This window comes from Mirounga leonina, unplaced genomic scaffold, assembly GCF_011800145.1.
Source record: "Mirounga leonina isolate KUSES-001 unplaced genomic scaffold, KU_Mleo_1.0 Mir_92, whole genome shotgun sequence".
Lineage (NCBI taxonomy): Eukaryota > Metazoa > Chordata > Mammalia > Carnivora > Phocidae > Mirounga > Mirounga leonina.
This window is the reverse complement of record NW_023270852.1, coordinates 855587-871092: the sequence shown is the minus strand read 5'-3', so window position 1 is coordinate 871092 and position 15506 is coordinate 855587. Positions and strand designations below refer to the sequence as shown.

Genomic DNA, 15506 nt, shown 5'->3' with positions numbered 1-15506 from the left:
AACATGGCTTCAAAAACACCTCTGTTTCTTACTTCTCTGAAATATTTGTTGCAATCACTCTCTACTAATGGAAATAAAATTACAAAAAGAAGACATTCTCTCCTTAGTTCATCTGGGGTTTCAGATTATGTAAGCCACTGTGTGCGTAAATAAAAATAATCATTTTAGCTTAGTGGCAGAGTCTGTAAATAACTCTAAGATTCAAATGGGGAGAAAAGGTAGATATCAGCCTAATTTCTCCACCTGCAAAGCTTAAATGCCACAGTCACTCAACACAGTCTAACAGAAAGCATATAGGGCTTATTTAGGGAGAAAACTGAAGGAACTACATAAACACGTTAACAGATTACTTCCAAACAATTAAGGCAAAAGAGTATTTCCAAATTATTAACCACACACACACGGTATAATCACATGAAGGCATAGGTAACTTATAATACACGTAATTTAAATACTAAGTCACCTAAATGTCTCTCTTCCATCTTAAATGCCTGCTGAAAAACCGGATTTTAAAAATCCAGTTAAGAGTAAACTTTGCAGGAAAGAAAAAGTGGCTCTACTGATATTTTTCTTCTTTTTCTCCCCTAAGGTATTCTGAAGAAAAGAAATGCTGGTTAAGAGGTAACAAAGACAGAATTTTAATGAACTACCACCAAAAGTCTAGAAAATCTAGTTAATAAGCTCCTTAAACATTAAAATGATGTATATACTCAAAAATGATTTGGGAACCCCAAACTCTGTTTTGCTTAAAGCAGACCACACTGAGGAAAATAGTGAATTCAGAATAAATCCCTCAGTAGTGATATACTTTCTTTTGATAATAGATTTCAACCCCTTGGCCACAATGTTTGTTATTCCACTCTTTTCTTCCGTGGGATTTTTGTATCTGGTGCGGGCTAAGAGGACTCCCTTTCCTCTCTGATAGCAAGACCATTAGAATATGAAGTCTAAGCTATCAGTGGCTATATTCCCTGCCTTCAAAACCCCATCTGCAGTAGTAGAAAATGAAGCCAACATGCAGGAAGGAAGGGCCGGAAGAAGGAAAGGATGAAAATGGGAAAGGGGAATCCAAAGGGAGGAGGGATCAATTCAAGTGTGTGAATTCCAAGATCTTGCTGTCACTGAGTTCTGCTCCATCCTTCCTCTTTCTGCTATAGGCGTTTATGAATCAATATATGACTGTTCTTGATTTAAGCTCATTTAAGATGGGTTTCTAGCACTCACAACAGAAGTCCAGACTAATACAGTGATACAATGGAAAGAAAACACACTGAATCAGAAGCAAAGGAGACCTGGCTCTCTATGCTGCTGGCTAGCTGAGTAAATTTTAGTAGGTAACTTCTCTGAGTCTCAGTTTCCTCATCTATAAGAAGTATTAGACATATTTAAGATAAAAAGAGTATTTTAGAAATACATTTTCCTAACCTTCAGAAAATGTATTTGCTCCTGTAATCTTTTAAAGCATCTCTTAAAGGAGGACAGTATTTTGAATATCAGAATGTTTACAGAAAATTAAGTCTCCCTAAAACAAAAACAGGCATTTTCTAAGTGTACCAAAACTTATATATGTTTAAAGCATGTTTTCAATGGTTAATTAACTGTCTGACCTCAATTTTTTCTTCTAAATACTCACAAACTAAACAGGTAAAGATACAGGTTCAACTGCAGTTGGTGTTAATGTGTTAATTAATGGTCTTGAAATTTTAGCCACAGGGAAAACATAATTAAAATTTTAAAAATTTTAGAATTATTAGTACTAAGCTTGTTTGCAAGTTAACTTTTTCAAAGTGAGTATTTAATAAAAAAATCTTCAATTTATAAAGAAAAATTCCTTACTTTGTAATGGACTGACAAAAAGCTGCCACTTCCTCATTCTGTACTTCAATTTCTTGTAGAAGAGAACTTCCAGATGGCAAACTACTGGTCCCATTTGGGTCTTTCTGTAACCAAAAAAATGTTTTTATTTTAAAAGTAAAAGATCCCCAAATGCTAAATAGAAGCATAGCACAAACCCATTTTTACAAAAGTATGTACAAAGATATGGAGAGAAAATAAATCATATCAATAACAAAGTTTTATATAATAGATTTCTATCTTTGTAAAAGTAATACCAGCTAATAAGCCTTGAAGTTCATTGGTTTTACTTGCTCAAAAGTAGAAGTGGGCTATACTCTGTACTGGTCAACAAGACTGGAATGCTAAAGATATTTCCATTCAAAATCTTCCCGAAATAAATGCTTCAGAGAGTTAACAGCTGAATAAAATTAAAGGACTACGCTGTTTTAAGAAAGTGGAAAGATCAGGCCTATTTGGGACTTCTCTAGTAACCAGGAATTCTATTTTTTCAACTTTGGCCTCAAATTCCAAGAAAGCAGCTGGTTCTTTATGTAAGACAATGAGTTTTAGGAGTGAGCAGGCATTTTCCATGTTAATGAACTTATACAAACATCCTGACAGTCCTTTAAAAGTTTATGTCTGATCAAACTCTGTGTGCAATGCTTTAACAAGATAAATTCACTACCCAACAGAGCCGAACAGCAGAGTCCATTTGGAAGTGTCTTTTTAAAAAAAGATTTTATTTATTTGAAAGAAAGTGCGCGTGCAAGTGCCTGAGTGGGGAGGCGCCGGGAGTGGAGGTGGGGGCCGCAGTGGGAGCAGAGGAGGAGGGAGAGGAAGGGGGAAAGAATGTTAAACGGACTCCACGCTGAATGCAGAGGCCAACAGAGGGCTGGATCTCACGACCCTGAGCTCACAACCTGAGCTGAAACCAAGAGATACTTAACGGACTGGGCCACCAAGGCAGCCCCATTTAGAGGTGTTTTGACTTATTACATAAAAATACTTACTCTGACACAAATTTCAAATGTAAATTTCCTTTGAAATTAAATTGAAATTAATTAAAATTGGAATATTCTCAATTCAAAATTAAGTGAATGAGAATACAGTACATACATTTCAAGAATTCTAATGGAGTTCAATGATCATGGCACACAAAAAGACCTTGTCAGAAAAATTACTGAAAATTTAGGGCAACAATTCCTTTATGAATTTCCTTCTTTTAAAATGTGTCAGAGCCCTTTCTCCTAGAATGTGATATGCACATGTAAGGGGAGAACAAAAAAAACACAAAACAAGCCTTGAGTTCTAGAAAATCACAACTAAAAATAACACAGCTCATGGGAAAAAACACAGTTAAGGCAAACTATTCAAAATCAGCGTAACTTTGTAATCAAGGCCTCGACTAAAATAACGAGTCCTTATAAAAATACGTGCACAGTTAAATCTCCACTTGAATGTGCACCTAGCATTATGGTCTTAGATCCTCTGAAGCCTTAAACCCCGGAACTCCTGCTTCTTTGTTTGTGATATGGATTCTTGAGGGCATCCGCTTCTAGTCAAGACCAATTTCAGGGAAGTTAAAAATATAATCTAGGAACTTCACGCAAGTTCTTAAAGCAAAGAGAAAGGTCTTCACACCTTCTTTGTCTGCACTTACTGCTTCACCAGAGAGCTTAACACTGTGGAATATGGAGTCGTTCCTGAAGCCACTCATTCAACCACATCATCACTAGAAGACAACACTTCTGCAGGACTTCCAATGTTTTCCTTAATATTTTCTCATATTACTAAAGCCTTCTCTTTAATTGTGAGAAAGTTTGTCCTTGATTGTTTTAAAATGTTACATGCTGGAAAGATTATGTTTGAACTAATGCCACTTCTCCATTTTACTGACATCAAGCCAATATTTACCAATTATGTAAGTTAATTTGTGTTACAGAAACGAGCACTGTAGCAAATAAACCATACAACCCTGAAAATGGGATTTGATATTTCTATCAATTCTCTGGTCTGACATATCAAGTTTGCCATAATCTAATCCAACCGCATTTCCCAGAACTTACCAAATGATTTCTATGTTCCAATTAGCTTAAATCATATCCTGTTCCTATAAAACACAAACTGAACTATCCTGCCTCTGAATCTTTTAGTCTTCAATGCCTTCCTCCTAACCTGCCCTCACAACCCAAGTCAAAATCTGTTATTTTTTAAGGCCCAACAAAATGCTACTTCATCTACAGTGTCCTTTAATACTCAGCATGAAACAATTCTCCCCTCCTATCACTTCTAAGTACTTAGTCTGAACCAAACACCATATCATCACATTGTTTTATATTTGTCGTAATGTGAAAGCCCTTTGAAGATAATCTAATTTTATTGAATGTTACATTCTTGTAGAATTTTATATCAGGTGCCCCTAGGTCTTTCCTTTCAAGAAGGTTATAGATCATAGATCACACAGATCACTTAATTTCTGCAATTTTCTATATAAGTTTCAACTGACAGTGACAGAAATAGACTATAACTAATTCTCTAGTCATACATCAAGATAAAAACACCTGAAAAGTTCTGTTTTTATTTTGTTTTTACAAAGTAAAAAACAGTTGAGTTGCAAATGTGTCATCTTATACAGGAACATTAGGTTTTTTGTTTTTCTTCATTCTTTCTGTAACAAATTTTTTTTTTTTTTTACATTTTACACTTTAGGGGTGGCTGGGTGGCTCAGCTGTTAAGCGTCTGCCTTCAGCTCAGGTCATGATCCCAGCATCCTGGGATCGAGTCCCACATCGGGCTCCTTGCTCCACGGGAAGCCTGTTTTTCCCTCTCCCACTCCCCCTGCTTGTGTTCCCTCTCTCGCTTGTCTCTGTCAAATAAAGAAGTAAAATCTTAAAAAAAAAAAAAAATTTTTTTTTACACTTTACACCTATTCCCTCAACTCTTGGCCCCAGTCCTGCCCTTAAATTCCACTCAAACAACCTAGGCATCAAATCATCTCTTTTCTCCACTGATTTTGCACAAACCTTTATGTAGCATTCAAGGCTTTCTATTTTGTACTGCAGTTATATGCACACACATGGTGTCTCTCCCTTCTAACCCAAGTTCTTTAAGGATTAGGTCTGTGAATGATTAATCTGTAACCCATACATTGTATCCTCAAATATTTTCAACCAATGAAAGAGACAAATAAAAAATTGCTAACGCTATTATCTAATATATGTAACAAAGAAAGAAGTCTGTGGGGGGGAAGATAGTGAGTCTTCTAGTAAATATTTTACGTTTGTAAATTCATGTAGTTGTTTGGTTACCATCTAGAAGTATTCTATTCCAGAGCTAAATGCATAGATTTGAAGATCATTTAATTTCTGCAATTTTCTACTGGGAAATTTCTCTCTGCTAATGGCTGTAGGCATCCATTAAGATCAATGAGAAAGCAATATCCCATATATACACACATGTAAAGAGATTTACTATAAGACGTTGGCTCCTGTGATTATAGAGGCTGACGGGCCTCAAGATCTGTCAGCTGGCAAGCTGGAGACCCCGGAGACAATGGTATAGTTCCCATCTTAGTCCAATAGGCTCAAGACCCAGGAAGAGCTGATGTTTCAGCTGGAGTCCACAGGCAGGAAAAAAAAAAAACCCATGTTCCAGCTCAAAGGCAGCTAGGCTGGAGGAATTTCCCCTCATTAGAAGTAGGGTCAGCTGCTTTGTTCTATTCAGGCACTGAACTGGTTGGATGAGGTCCACCCACCTTAGGGAGGGCAATCTGTCTTTACTCATTCTATGGATTCAAATATTAATCTCATCCAGAAACACCCTTACAGACAAACCTACATTAACGTTTGACCAAATGTCTGAGCACCCCAAGGCACAATCAAATGGACACATAAAATTAACCATCAGAGCATCTCAACCACAGAGAACCAAGGAGTCAAATCATTGCAGGAGCGTAGACCAGTAGCTTTCAAACTATCTTGGAGCCTCAAAATTAAGCACCGACCAAGAGAGTACAGGTAAGAAATATTAAAGGCAACTAGAGCAAAACCTTGCAGAAATGCCTATGTTTAGAAGCTAGACAAAGGAAAAGGAGTCAAAGATTACAGAAGGGAAACTAGGAAGTAGATTTAACTAGGGCCACAGAAGAGAAGTTTCAAGGAAAGGATGCAGTCAACTGTTGCAAATGAAGCAAAAGAGCTGGACATTGGATACAGTCACTAGATTGGCAATTAGTATTCATATTACCAGAAACAAGTTTCTGCAACACGATGAAAACAGAAGAGGATGGTGAGAGACTGGAAAGGCAGTAACTACAAATTCCTCTTTAAAGAGTAATGGTAGAAAATACTCTGCGGAGACAAGAACAAGAAAAGAGGTGAGGGCGCCTGGGTGGCTCAGATGGTTAAGCGTCTGCCTTTGGCTCAGGTCATGATCCCAGGGTCCTGGGATCGAGTCCCACATCGGGCTCCCGCCTCAGTGGGGAGCCTGCTTCTCCCTCTGACCCTCTCCCCTCTCATGCTGTTTCTCTCTCGCTCGCTCTCTAAAAAACAAGTAAAATCTTTAAAAAAATAAATAAAAATAAATAAATAAATAAAAATAAAGAAAAGAGGTGAAAGAGTTAAGTTTCAAAAAGTGAAGGAACAGCCCTTCCATCCAAACCAGAAAGAAGGTGGGAAATCTGAGGTGGGAAAGTGCATACAAAAAACGGCCTTAACCTCAGTAGTTAAACAAGAGTAGTAAGGTCATCCACCAGAGGTGGTGGAAAGGGTGGATTAAGGATAGTGATGAAGGTTTGAAATAATTCACAAAACTCTACCAGTATATACTTTGTAAAGCATTTTTTTTAAAGATTTTATTTATTTTATTTATTTGGCAGAGAGAGAGCAGGAGAGCACAAGCAGTGGGAGCAGCAGAGGGAGAGGGAGAAACAGGCCCCCTGCTGAGCAGGGAACGTGATGCGGGGCTCGATCCCAGGACCCTGAGATCATGACCTGAGCCGAAGGCAGATGCTTAACGACTGAGCCACCCAGGTACCCCAAGCAGTTTTAAGAATATGGGAAAGCTTTACATCTATAGATGCAAGGTTCATGCCATACTTTCCCAGAAATTAGACTGAACACAATACCAAATTTTCAATAAATGTACTTTAAGCGTTATATGTATATGTTGTATGTATATATCGGTTACTATTTGGAACAAAGTTAATTACTTATTTGAATTTTTAAACAGTTTTACAAAGAGACTTCACTAAGCTATTCAAATAGTTTACTACGTTCAGCTAGACAATGGAAATTATTTTGTTCTGTATTGCCTCTTGTTTAGGGGCACCTAGGTGGTTTAGTTGAGCATCTGACTCTTGATTTCCGCTCAGGTGATGATCTCAGGGTCATGGATCGAGCTCCAAGATGTGCTCCAAACCCAGCGTGGAGTGTGCTTGGGGTTTTCCTCTCCCTCTGCCCCACCCCAACGAAATAAATAAAATCTTGAAAGAAAAAAAAAAGATTACCTCTTGTTTAAAATTAATGACAGACCTTCTGCCAATGGGGGATATAAATGTTTATAATGTTAATACGGTTGACTTTTAGAAAGAACCAATACCCACAGAACTTTGCAAAGCCAGTTCTATGAAATAATTTATTACTAAAATCTTTGCAATCTGCTCAAAGTAATTCAATTTATAGCTATTAACTAAAAGTCTGATTTAAACTTAAGTTGCCGTAAGAGAGTTTTAAATTCTATGCTGCCTTTTCCTGGTACTGGTCACAAAAATTTGAACCAAAGCATTTAGATTATTATTAACAAAAGACACTAGAAGGAAACAGGAAGTAAGCTTGCTGAATGAGAAGAAAAACACTCTTTTAACACAAAGCATAAAATTCTTATAGGAAATGAATACTTAAGCATGTAAAGTAATTATAAAGAATAGGCACTGCAATCTTATTTTCCAAAAAAACTATGAATCTCAGGGAAAAGTTTTTAAATAACTTGACAGGAACCATCATTATTAAATGGCTATTTGTTAAGTTCCACTGTCAATATTTAACTGTAATACCTGCCTCCTTGAATTTTCTTCCTCATCGGTCCTTGTTCTATTTTCTGGAACAATGGACTTTATTATTTTTTTTAAAGATTTTATTTATTTATTTGACAGAGAGAGAGACAGCGAGAGAGGGAACACAAGCAGGGGGAGTAGAAGAGGGAGAAGCAGGCCTCCCGCAGAGCAGGGAGCCTGATGCGGGGCTCGATCCCAGGACCCTGGGATCATGACCTGAGCCAAAAGCAGATGCTTAACGACTGAGCCACCCAGGTGCCCTGGAACAATGGACTTTAAAATTAAGTTACTAACTTGAACTTCTCAATTCACATCAAAAAATATAAACAGGATTTGATTAATTTTAACCTTTCTATAAATCTTTCAGCACCTGCTACCACTTGTCTGTTCTAATTAGCACAAAATGCTACTTACTGTAGCACAAGGGTAACATATTTAATATATTGTGAAATTTAGTACATCACTATTTCATCTTTTTTACAAGAATACTATCGTTTTCAGTTATTCTACTTCCTGAATTGGTTTGAGAAACTATGTCCAAAATACAAAACTTTATTTTTTTTTAAGATTTATTTGAGAGAGAGAGAGAGAGTGTGAGAGAGTGAGAGTGAGTGAGAGAGAGAGAGAGAGAGAGATCATGAGCAGGGGGGAAGGGTAGAGGGAAAAGCAGACTCCCCGCTGAGCAGGGAGCCCGATGCAGGACTCAATCCCAGGACCCTGGGATCATGACCTGAGATGAAGGCAGATGCTTAACCGACTGAGCCTCCAGGCACCCCCAAAATGCAAAACTTTAAAAGAAAAAAGACCACTTCCTCTTACATGGGAACTTCCCAAACTTTAAATATTATTCCTGAAAGGAATCCCAGAACTCCTCCAGTCTAATTGATGAGGGACAGAAGCAGAAAAATGTTCACCTTCAGCCCAGAAGGCTGACCGATACCTGCATAGTTTTGATAAGGTTGCTACATTCTTAAAGGGTCTCATGACTGCCTGTAAATCTCACCGATAATTAATATCAAACTGAATGATAAGCACCAGAGAAATATTATTTTTACAAGTAGAAATTCAAAGACATCTATGATTTAATACTCCCTGCATATCCCCTCCCCCTTGAGCACTAAGCATATAACCACCAGCTTCATACAAGCTCTTTTTGCCCATGGGTCCTGTCCCCTTTCTAATTAAATAAACTAAGTTACACTGTGAAACATCTTAAGAATTCTTTCTTGATTGTCACTCTCAACGATCCCACAACATAACCATCTTTATTTCATAGATGATGAAACTCAGATCCAGGGAGTGACTAATCTCCAATTAAAATTCTCTTCAAAAAAAAAAAAATTCTCTTCTCAGGCAAAACATTTCCAATCTTTTCAACAGTTCCTTAAAGGACATAGCTTCTAGATCCTGAAAACTGTAGTTGTCTCTTTTCAAGACACACTCTAGTTTGCCAGTGGCCCCTCTTAGAATGTGGTGCTCACACAAAATTATTAGATGGGATTTTAATAGAGCAGAGTATAACGGAATGATTAACAACTGCATTCCTCAGCCAGGCTGCAGTTAGACACCTTTAAGCCTGGGCAGGTAGCCTAAGCCACCTCAGTTCAGAAATTGTGCCATTTAGCAAAGCTGTTGACATATACATTCTAGTAATCAAGCTCCAATCTGACTACTCAGCTGATCAAGTCATGTTATTTTTGCCTACCTGGTTTTGCATACTCATGTTTCTCAAAAACAGTTTGCTTACTCCTTTATCCTTACCCCCCCAATACTTAAACTTTTTTTTTTTTTTTAAGTAGGCTCCACACCCAGCATGGAGCCCAATGTGGGGCTCAAACTCATGACTCTGAGATCAAGACCTGAGCTGAGATCAAGGGTAAGACACTCAACTGGCTGAGCCACCCAGGTGCCCCGCCCCATACTTAAAGCAAAATCTAACAGGTTTCTGTTAAAACGGATGCTTCGAAGCCTAGTTAATTCTTAGAGTCTGAGCAACTAGCAGTTCTCTGCAACTTGCATGTGATCTGATTTCCCAGCTTGCTAGGGAAACTTCTATCTTTAGGAAACTACCTATCCTCATTAGTCCTGCAAGATATTCTCTGAAAACACTGCAAATATGGAAAATATCAAGATGGTAATATGACAAGTATTAAAAATAAGGAGAAGATGTATGCACAGAGACAATGAAAGGTACATGGGTATCACAGTCCTGACCCCACCAAAAGAAAGGGTGGAGAAAACAGTAGTTGAACTATAAGAGACCAGTCTAAACTAAAGAAGGGAAAAGGGAAAGGAAGCAGGGTTTTTGTAGCAAAAGTATTAACAACCTAAGTTGCAAAGAAACTATTTCCAGGGTACTTTATTTTTATGTTTTGCTATTTGTCTTGTCATCTTCCCAATTTCACAGGCTCCTGAGGTATGAAGAAACTAAATTTAAAGTTACCTAATCAAGAGGTTCCAAATGCCAGTCCAAGAGAACAGGTTAGCTGTATCAGAATCACTTAGGGAAGGAAATTTTTGAAAAAAGTTATCTTTCCCCTCAAATTCCAAAATCTCACCTCCTCTTCCCACCCCCAAACATACAAAATCAGGATTGAATAAGCCCAAACTCCTCTGCAGGGCACTGTGACATACAAGTTCGGGAAGCTGATTATTTCACCCATGTCTGACTATCTCCTGTAACAGGAAACTTATTACCTCCAAAATAGCATGTTCTATTCATTAAGGGGGGGGGGGGTAAGAACGATTTTAGATTTTAGAGTCATACGGGTCTGAATGCCAGCCAGCTTTTCTTCTTACGAATAGTTCTATGGCCTTCTTCTTAACTTCTAATGTATTATTACGGAAATTTTCAGACATACAAAAGTAGAGGAATATAATAAACAACCATGTATCCATCATCAGCTTCAATTATCAACATATAGCCAATCTTGTTGCATCTATAAGCACCCTATTCCCAGCTCCTCATTCTATTAAAACTATAACTTATTACATTTCACTTGCAAATTCTTCAGTATACATCTCTAAAACATAAGAGCTCATTTAACTGCAATACCATTATTACATGAAAAAATTAGTAATTCCTTAACTTTTTTTTTTTTTGAAAGATTTTATTTATTTATTTGACACAGAAAGAGAGATAGCTAGAGAGGCAACACAAGCAAGGGGGAGTGGGAGGAGAAGCAGGCTCCTGGCTGAGCAGGGAACCCGATGCAGGGCTTGATCCCAGGATCCTGGGATCATGACCTGAGCCAAAAGCAGACGCTTAATGACTGAGCCACCCAGGCGCCCCAATTCCTTAACTTCTTTACATTTCCTCAATTGTAAAATAGGTATGGGTTTTTCTGTCCTCATAGGATTCTTAGGAACTCTCTACTGTCTCTGTGATTATTAAAAAAAAAAAAAAGTGTAGTTTGAACATCTACACACAGATAAAAAGAATGTAGCTCTTAGGTTCTGAGTTCTGATCTTGGATCACTAGACAGTAAATAATTCCAGTGGTCCAGAAACCTTAATTTAAGATGATAACCACAATTCATCTAGAATGGTAATCTCAGCTCACCTGGAATAATGTTTCCCTTAGTGGATAAATGACTTTCCAATCCTGAGAAAGTTAGAATTTGAGACAGATAATAAAATAAACCAGTCATTTATAAATATTTTATTAAATTCAAGGTAATCTATGTATTGTGGTCACAATGCATATATTGTAGAGATGTGAATACATACATACAAAGGTGTGATGCAAGGAGGATTATTTGAAAGTGACCTGGATGCTCATTCTGAACTGAATGGACAATCAGGGGCTCTCTGTCTTCTACCACTGGGAGGACTGAGCCTACACTTAGCTCCCTACAGGACTACGAGCTTCCTTTTCTCTGATAGCAGAGACTGCAACTTTCCATAGCTCCAAGATCTCCATAGATCTTCAAGTTCTAGGCAGTTGCCCTTCCCAAACAACTCCTGAAAACAGCTGAAATCCCTAATTCAGACTACAAGTGTCAGGCACCATGCCCTCATGCTGTGATGCTTCACCGGTGAAAAGGAGACCCATACTTAGGGAGGGATCTCTCCACTGGAACACTGACCCAAATGTGAATGAAGCAGTGACCTGACCTGAGCAAGATCGGAGGATCAGGTGACTAGTGCCTTTTTTTTTTTAATTGAAGTAAAATTCACAGAACATAAAATTAGTTGTTTTAACTATTTAAAAATGTACAATTCACTGGCTTTCAGTACATTCACAATGTTGTGTGGTCATCACCACTATGGTAAGAACACTGAAACGGTCTAATTCTAGAATATTTTCATCACCCCCCCAAAAGCAATCATCCTCATTCCCGCCTTCCCCACTCCTAGAAAATACTGATCTGCTTTCTTTCTCTATGGATTTGCCTTTTCTGGACATATGATATAAAATGAATCATACAATACATGGTCTTTTATATGTGGCTTCTTTCATTTATAATGTTTTTAAGGTTCATCCATGTTATAAACCAGGACTTCACTCTTTTTTTGTAGGTAATATTCCACTCATTCCATTCATCAGTTGATGGGAACTTGGGTTGTTTCCACTTTGGGGCTATTATGAATAAAGTTGCTATGAACAATCCAATTTTTAGAATGAGCAAAATGACTTAAGTAGAGATTTCTCCAAAAAAATATACAAATGGCCAATTAAGCACATGAAAAGATACTCAACATCATTAATCATCAAGAAATGTAAATCAAAACCACAATGATACCGTTTCATATCCATCAGGATGGCTATAATCCAAAAAAATGGAAAATAACAAGTGCTGGCAAGGATGTGGAGAAACTGCAACTCTCATACATTGCTGGTGGGATGTAAAATGATGCAACCACTATGGGAAGCAGTTTGGTAATGCCTCAAAACGCTAAACATAGAATTACCAGCAATTCCTCTTCTAGGTATACTCCCCCTCCGCTCCTGCCCCCCTCCCTTTTTTTTTTGGATGATTCATGGCTTAAAGTTTCCCCTTCTCCTTTTAAATACTTTAGAAAATGACTGTTATTTTGTAAAAACAAAAACCACAAGATGACAGAGATATTAAGAGAAAATAATTTGACATTATATTTAGGATTCCAATTTAAAATGTATAATTAACTTGTGATTTCTGAAAGTATTAAGAGATTATGTGACTAAATTTGTAAATACTGAAAAGCTTAAAAGAACATATTCTTAGTGTGAGCTGTAGTCAAAATACACTTATAAAACATTGTATTAGTTAAGATTTTCCTCTTTTCTGATAACATCATCCAAAAATATCCTCATCTCTTTTTCTAAGTCTCCTTACTACCTGCTTCTTTCTCCAAAATGGCTTTTCAAAGTCACAATTCAAATATACCCATCAAAAATCATGCAAAATTCGATTATTTGTGGGTGGGGGGATAGGATAACTGGGTAATGGGCATTAAGGAAGGCATGTGATGTGATGAGCACTGGGTGTTATATGCAACTGATGAATTGTTGAACACTACATCTGAAACTAATGGTATACTATGTGTTGGCTAATTGAATTTAAATTAAAAAAAAAAAAAATTCGCTTCTCCTTCCCTAAAGGCTAGTTGATTCCTAGTGCCTAGAGAGTAGTTAAGTGCTGATCTAATTAGCTGAATGCTGTAATTCACATTAAGGGGAGAATGAGGCTTAAACATTCCCAAGATCCACAGATATTATAAGAGCAAAATAGAAATCTGCAATGATATACTGCATTTGCAAAGTAAAAGTCTAAACCCTGCTGCCTTTCTTCTGAGGGAAGGCTTTTTTTTCCCTCCCTCCCTTTATTCCATTCGTTCATTCATTCATGGTTAAAATCAACAAAACATTATATGGGAAAATTCCCATAATTGGGTTAAAACCCAAAATTCCTTGTTTACCCTGAAAAATTAAAGAGATAATGAAGAGAAAGTAGGACCATATATAATGAGAGGACATGGAGAGACATAAAAATTATCTTAAATGCCTATCAGTGACAGCCAGATCCTTGATTAGGTTTTTTAAAAATTTATAATCCTATTAAAAATATTAATAGCGGGCGCCTGGGTGGCTCAGATGGTTAAGCATCTGCCTTCGGCTCAGGTCTTGATCTCAGGGTCCTGGGATCGAGTCCCGCATCAGGCTTCCTGCTCCTTGGGAGCCTGCTTCTCCCTCTGCCTTTCTCTCTCGCTCTGTCTCTCATGAATTAAAAAAAAAAAAATTAATAGCAACTAATTGTTCAATTGACCTAAACACATTTAATCCTTTCCCACACAATCTAAGATTCACAACACATTTAAGAATAAAGAAAACAAGATTCAAAATGAAAAATAGTTCTTTTACCTAATAAATTACATACTTAAACATGAATTCTGTGTTATACTACTAAGTTTGAGAAGTTAGTAAGAAAAGACTATACCTGAGATATCTGGCCCTGGACTTTTGTAAACTGAGTTGTTCGAATATTTAAAGACTGGCTTCTTGTTACTGTTGCCCCAGAAGATTTTCCATTCACCTTTCTTTCAAGGTGACAACTTGCTGGTGACCGCTCTTCAAGAAGAACAGCATCCCAAGGATCCTCTGCTAGTAAACCTGGAAAATTTTTCTCTTCTTCATGGTCTAATACCTCCACATTGTCCACCTTAGGTTTACTTAGGGGATCCAAGTCTAACCAGTCGAATTTACTTATATCTTCAGACTTTGGAGATATCTGTAGATTGCTGACTGTTGCTTTTGAATTTGTTATCTCCAAATCAGTCCTCGCTTTTCCATTTTTTAAAAATTCTGATGTACTAGCTATTTTGTCAAACAGCTTTGCCATGTCAGGACTGACTACTGGATGATAGAAAGGTAAGCTTCCTTGTGGATGAAAGGGCGTGGCAGGTGTCAAAGGGTATGAAAAATATGGAGACTGTCCCGGAAAAGTTAAATATATAGGTTCTGTGGACGGAAAGGTAGGCATTCTTGGATTGAAGCCATTTTGGAATGCAGTCTGTTTACTGCTATAAGTTGACTGATAAATAGAAGGTAAAGTATAAGTGGAAGGCCCAGATAATCCAGGTGGCCACTGTCCTCTCTGAAGAGTAGGTCTAAGATAGACCTGTGTTGAAAATGAAGGGCTCAGAACAGGAGTAACTGGCAAGACAGGTGTTTTCCTGGTCTCAAAACTGTCATCCAGCAGTAGTTTCTCAAGTTCAGCTTGGGTGAGCTTTTCTACATCAATATCTACTGCTCTTTTTTGGGTATCAGATTCAGGAAACACCATGAGATCATAATCCTGTTTGTTATAAACTTGTGCTTTCTGTCTGGTGTTGCTTGACAACTCAAAGCCTCTCTGATTATCAGTCACTCGTCTATCCTTTTGCAGTTTTGCTAAAGCCTCTGCTTCCATCTGTAATGCTTCTTCTTTGTCCACTTCTTTTGTTCTTGTTGGTTCCAGATGTGATGAACATTGCTTAAATCCATTATTGTTGGATATCTGAGCCATGTCCATTTAAAAGACCAAACCTTCCCTAATCTATTTTTTCTTGAAGCTTCCAAAATAGCAAGACCTATACATAAAAATAAACATAACACTCAATTAGATTTTTTTAAACACAAATAAATTTATTTTGTTTG

The 15506-nt window shown here is 37.4% G+C and overlaps 1 protein-coding gene across 1 annotated transcript in view; it reads right to left on the bottom strand.

Moving 5' to 3' along the window:
- PIK3C2A (phosphatidylinositol-4-phosphate 3-kinase catalytic subunit type 2 alpha) overlaps positions 1–15506 on the bottom strand; it is a 98958-nt gene that overhangs the window by 57663 nt on the left and 25789 nt on the right. The window contains exons 2-3 of the mRNA XM_034995476.1: positions 14308–15439; positions 1837–1940 (exon numbers count right to left, since the gene is read on the bottom strand). Of these exons, the coding sequence (XP_034851367.1) occupies positions 1837–1940; positions 14308–15381 (1178 nt within the window). The 5' untranslated portion in view covers positions 15382–15439. The remainder of the gene's footprint in view (positions 1–1836; positions 1941–14307; positions 15440–15506) is intronic.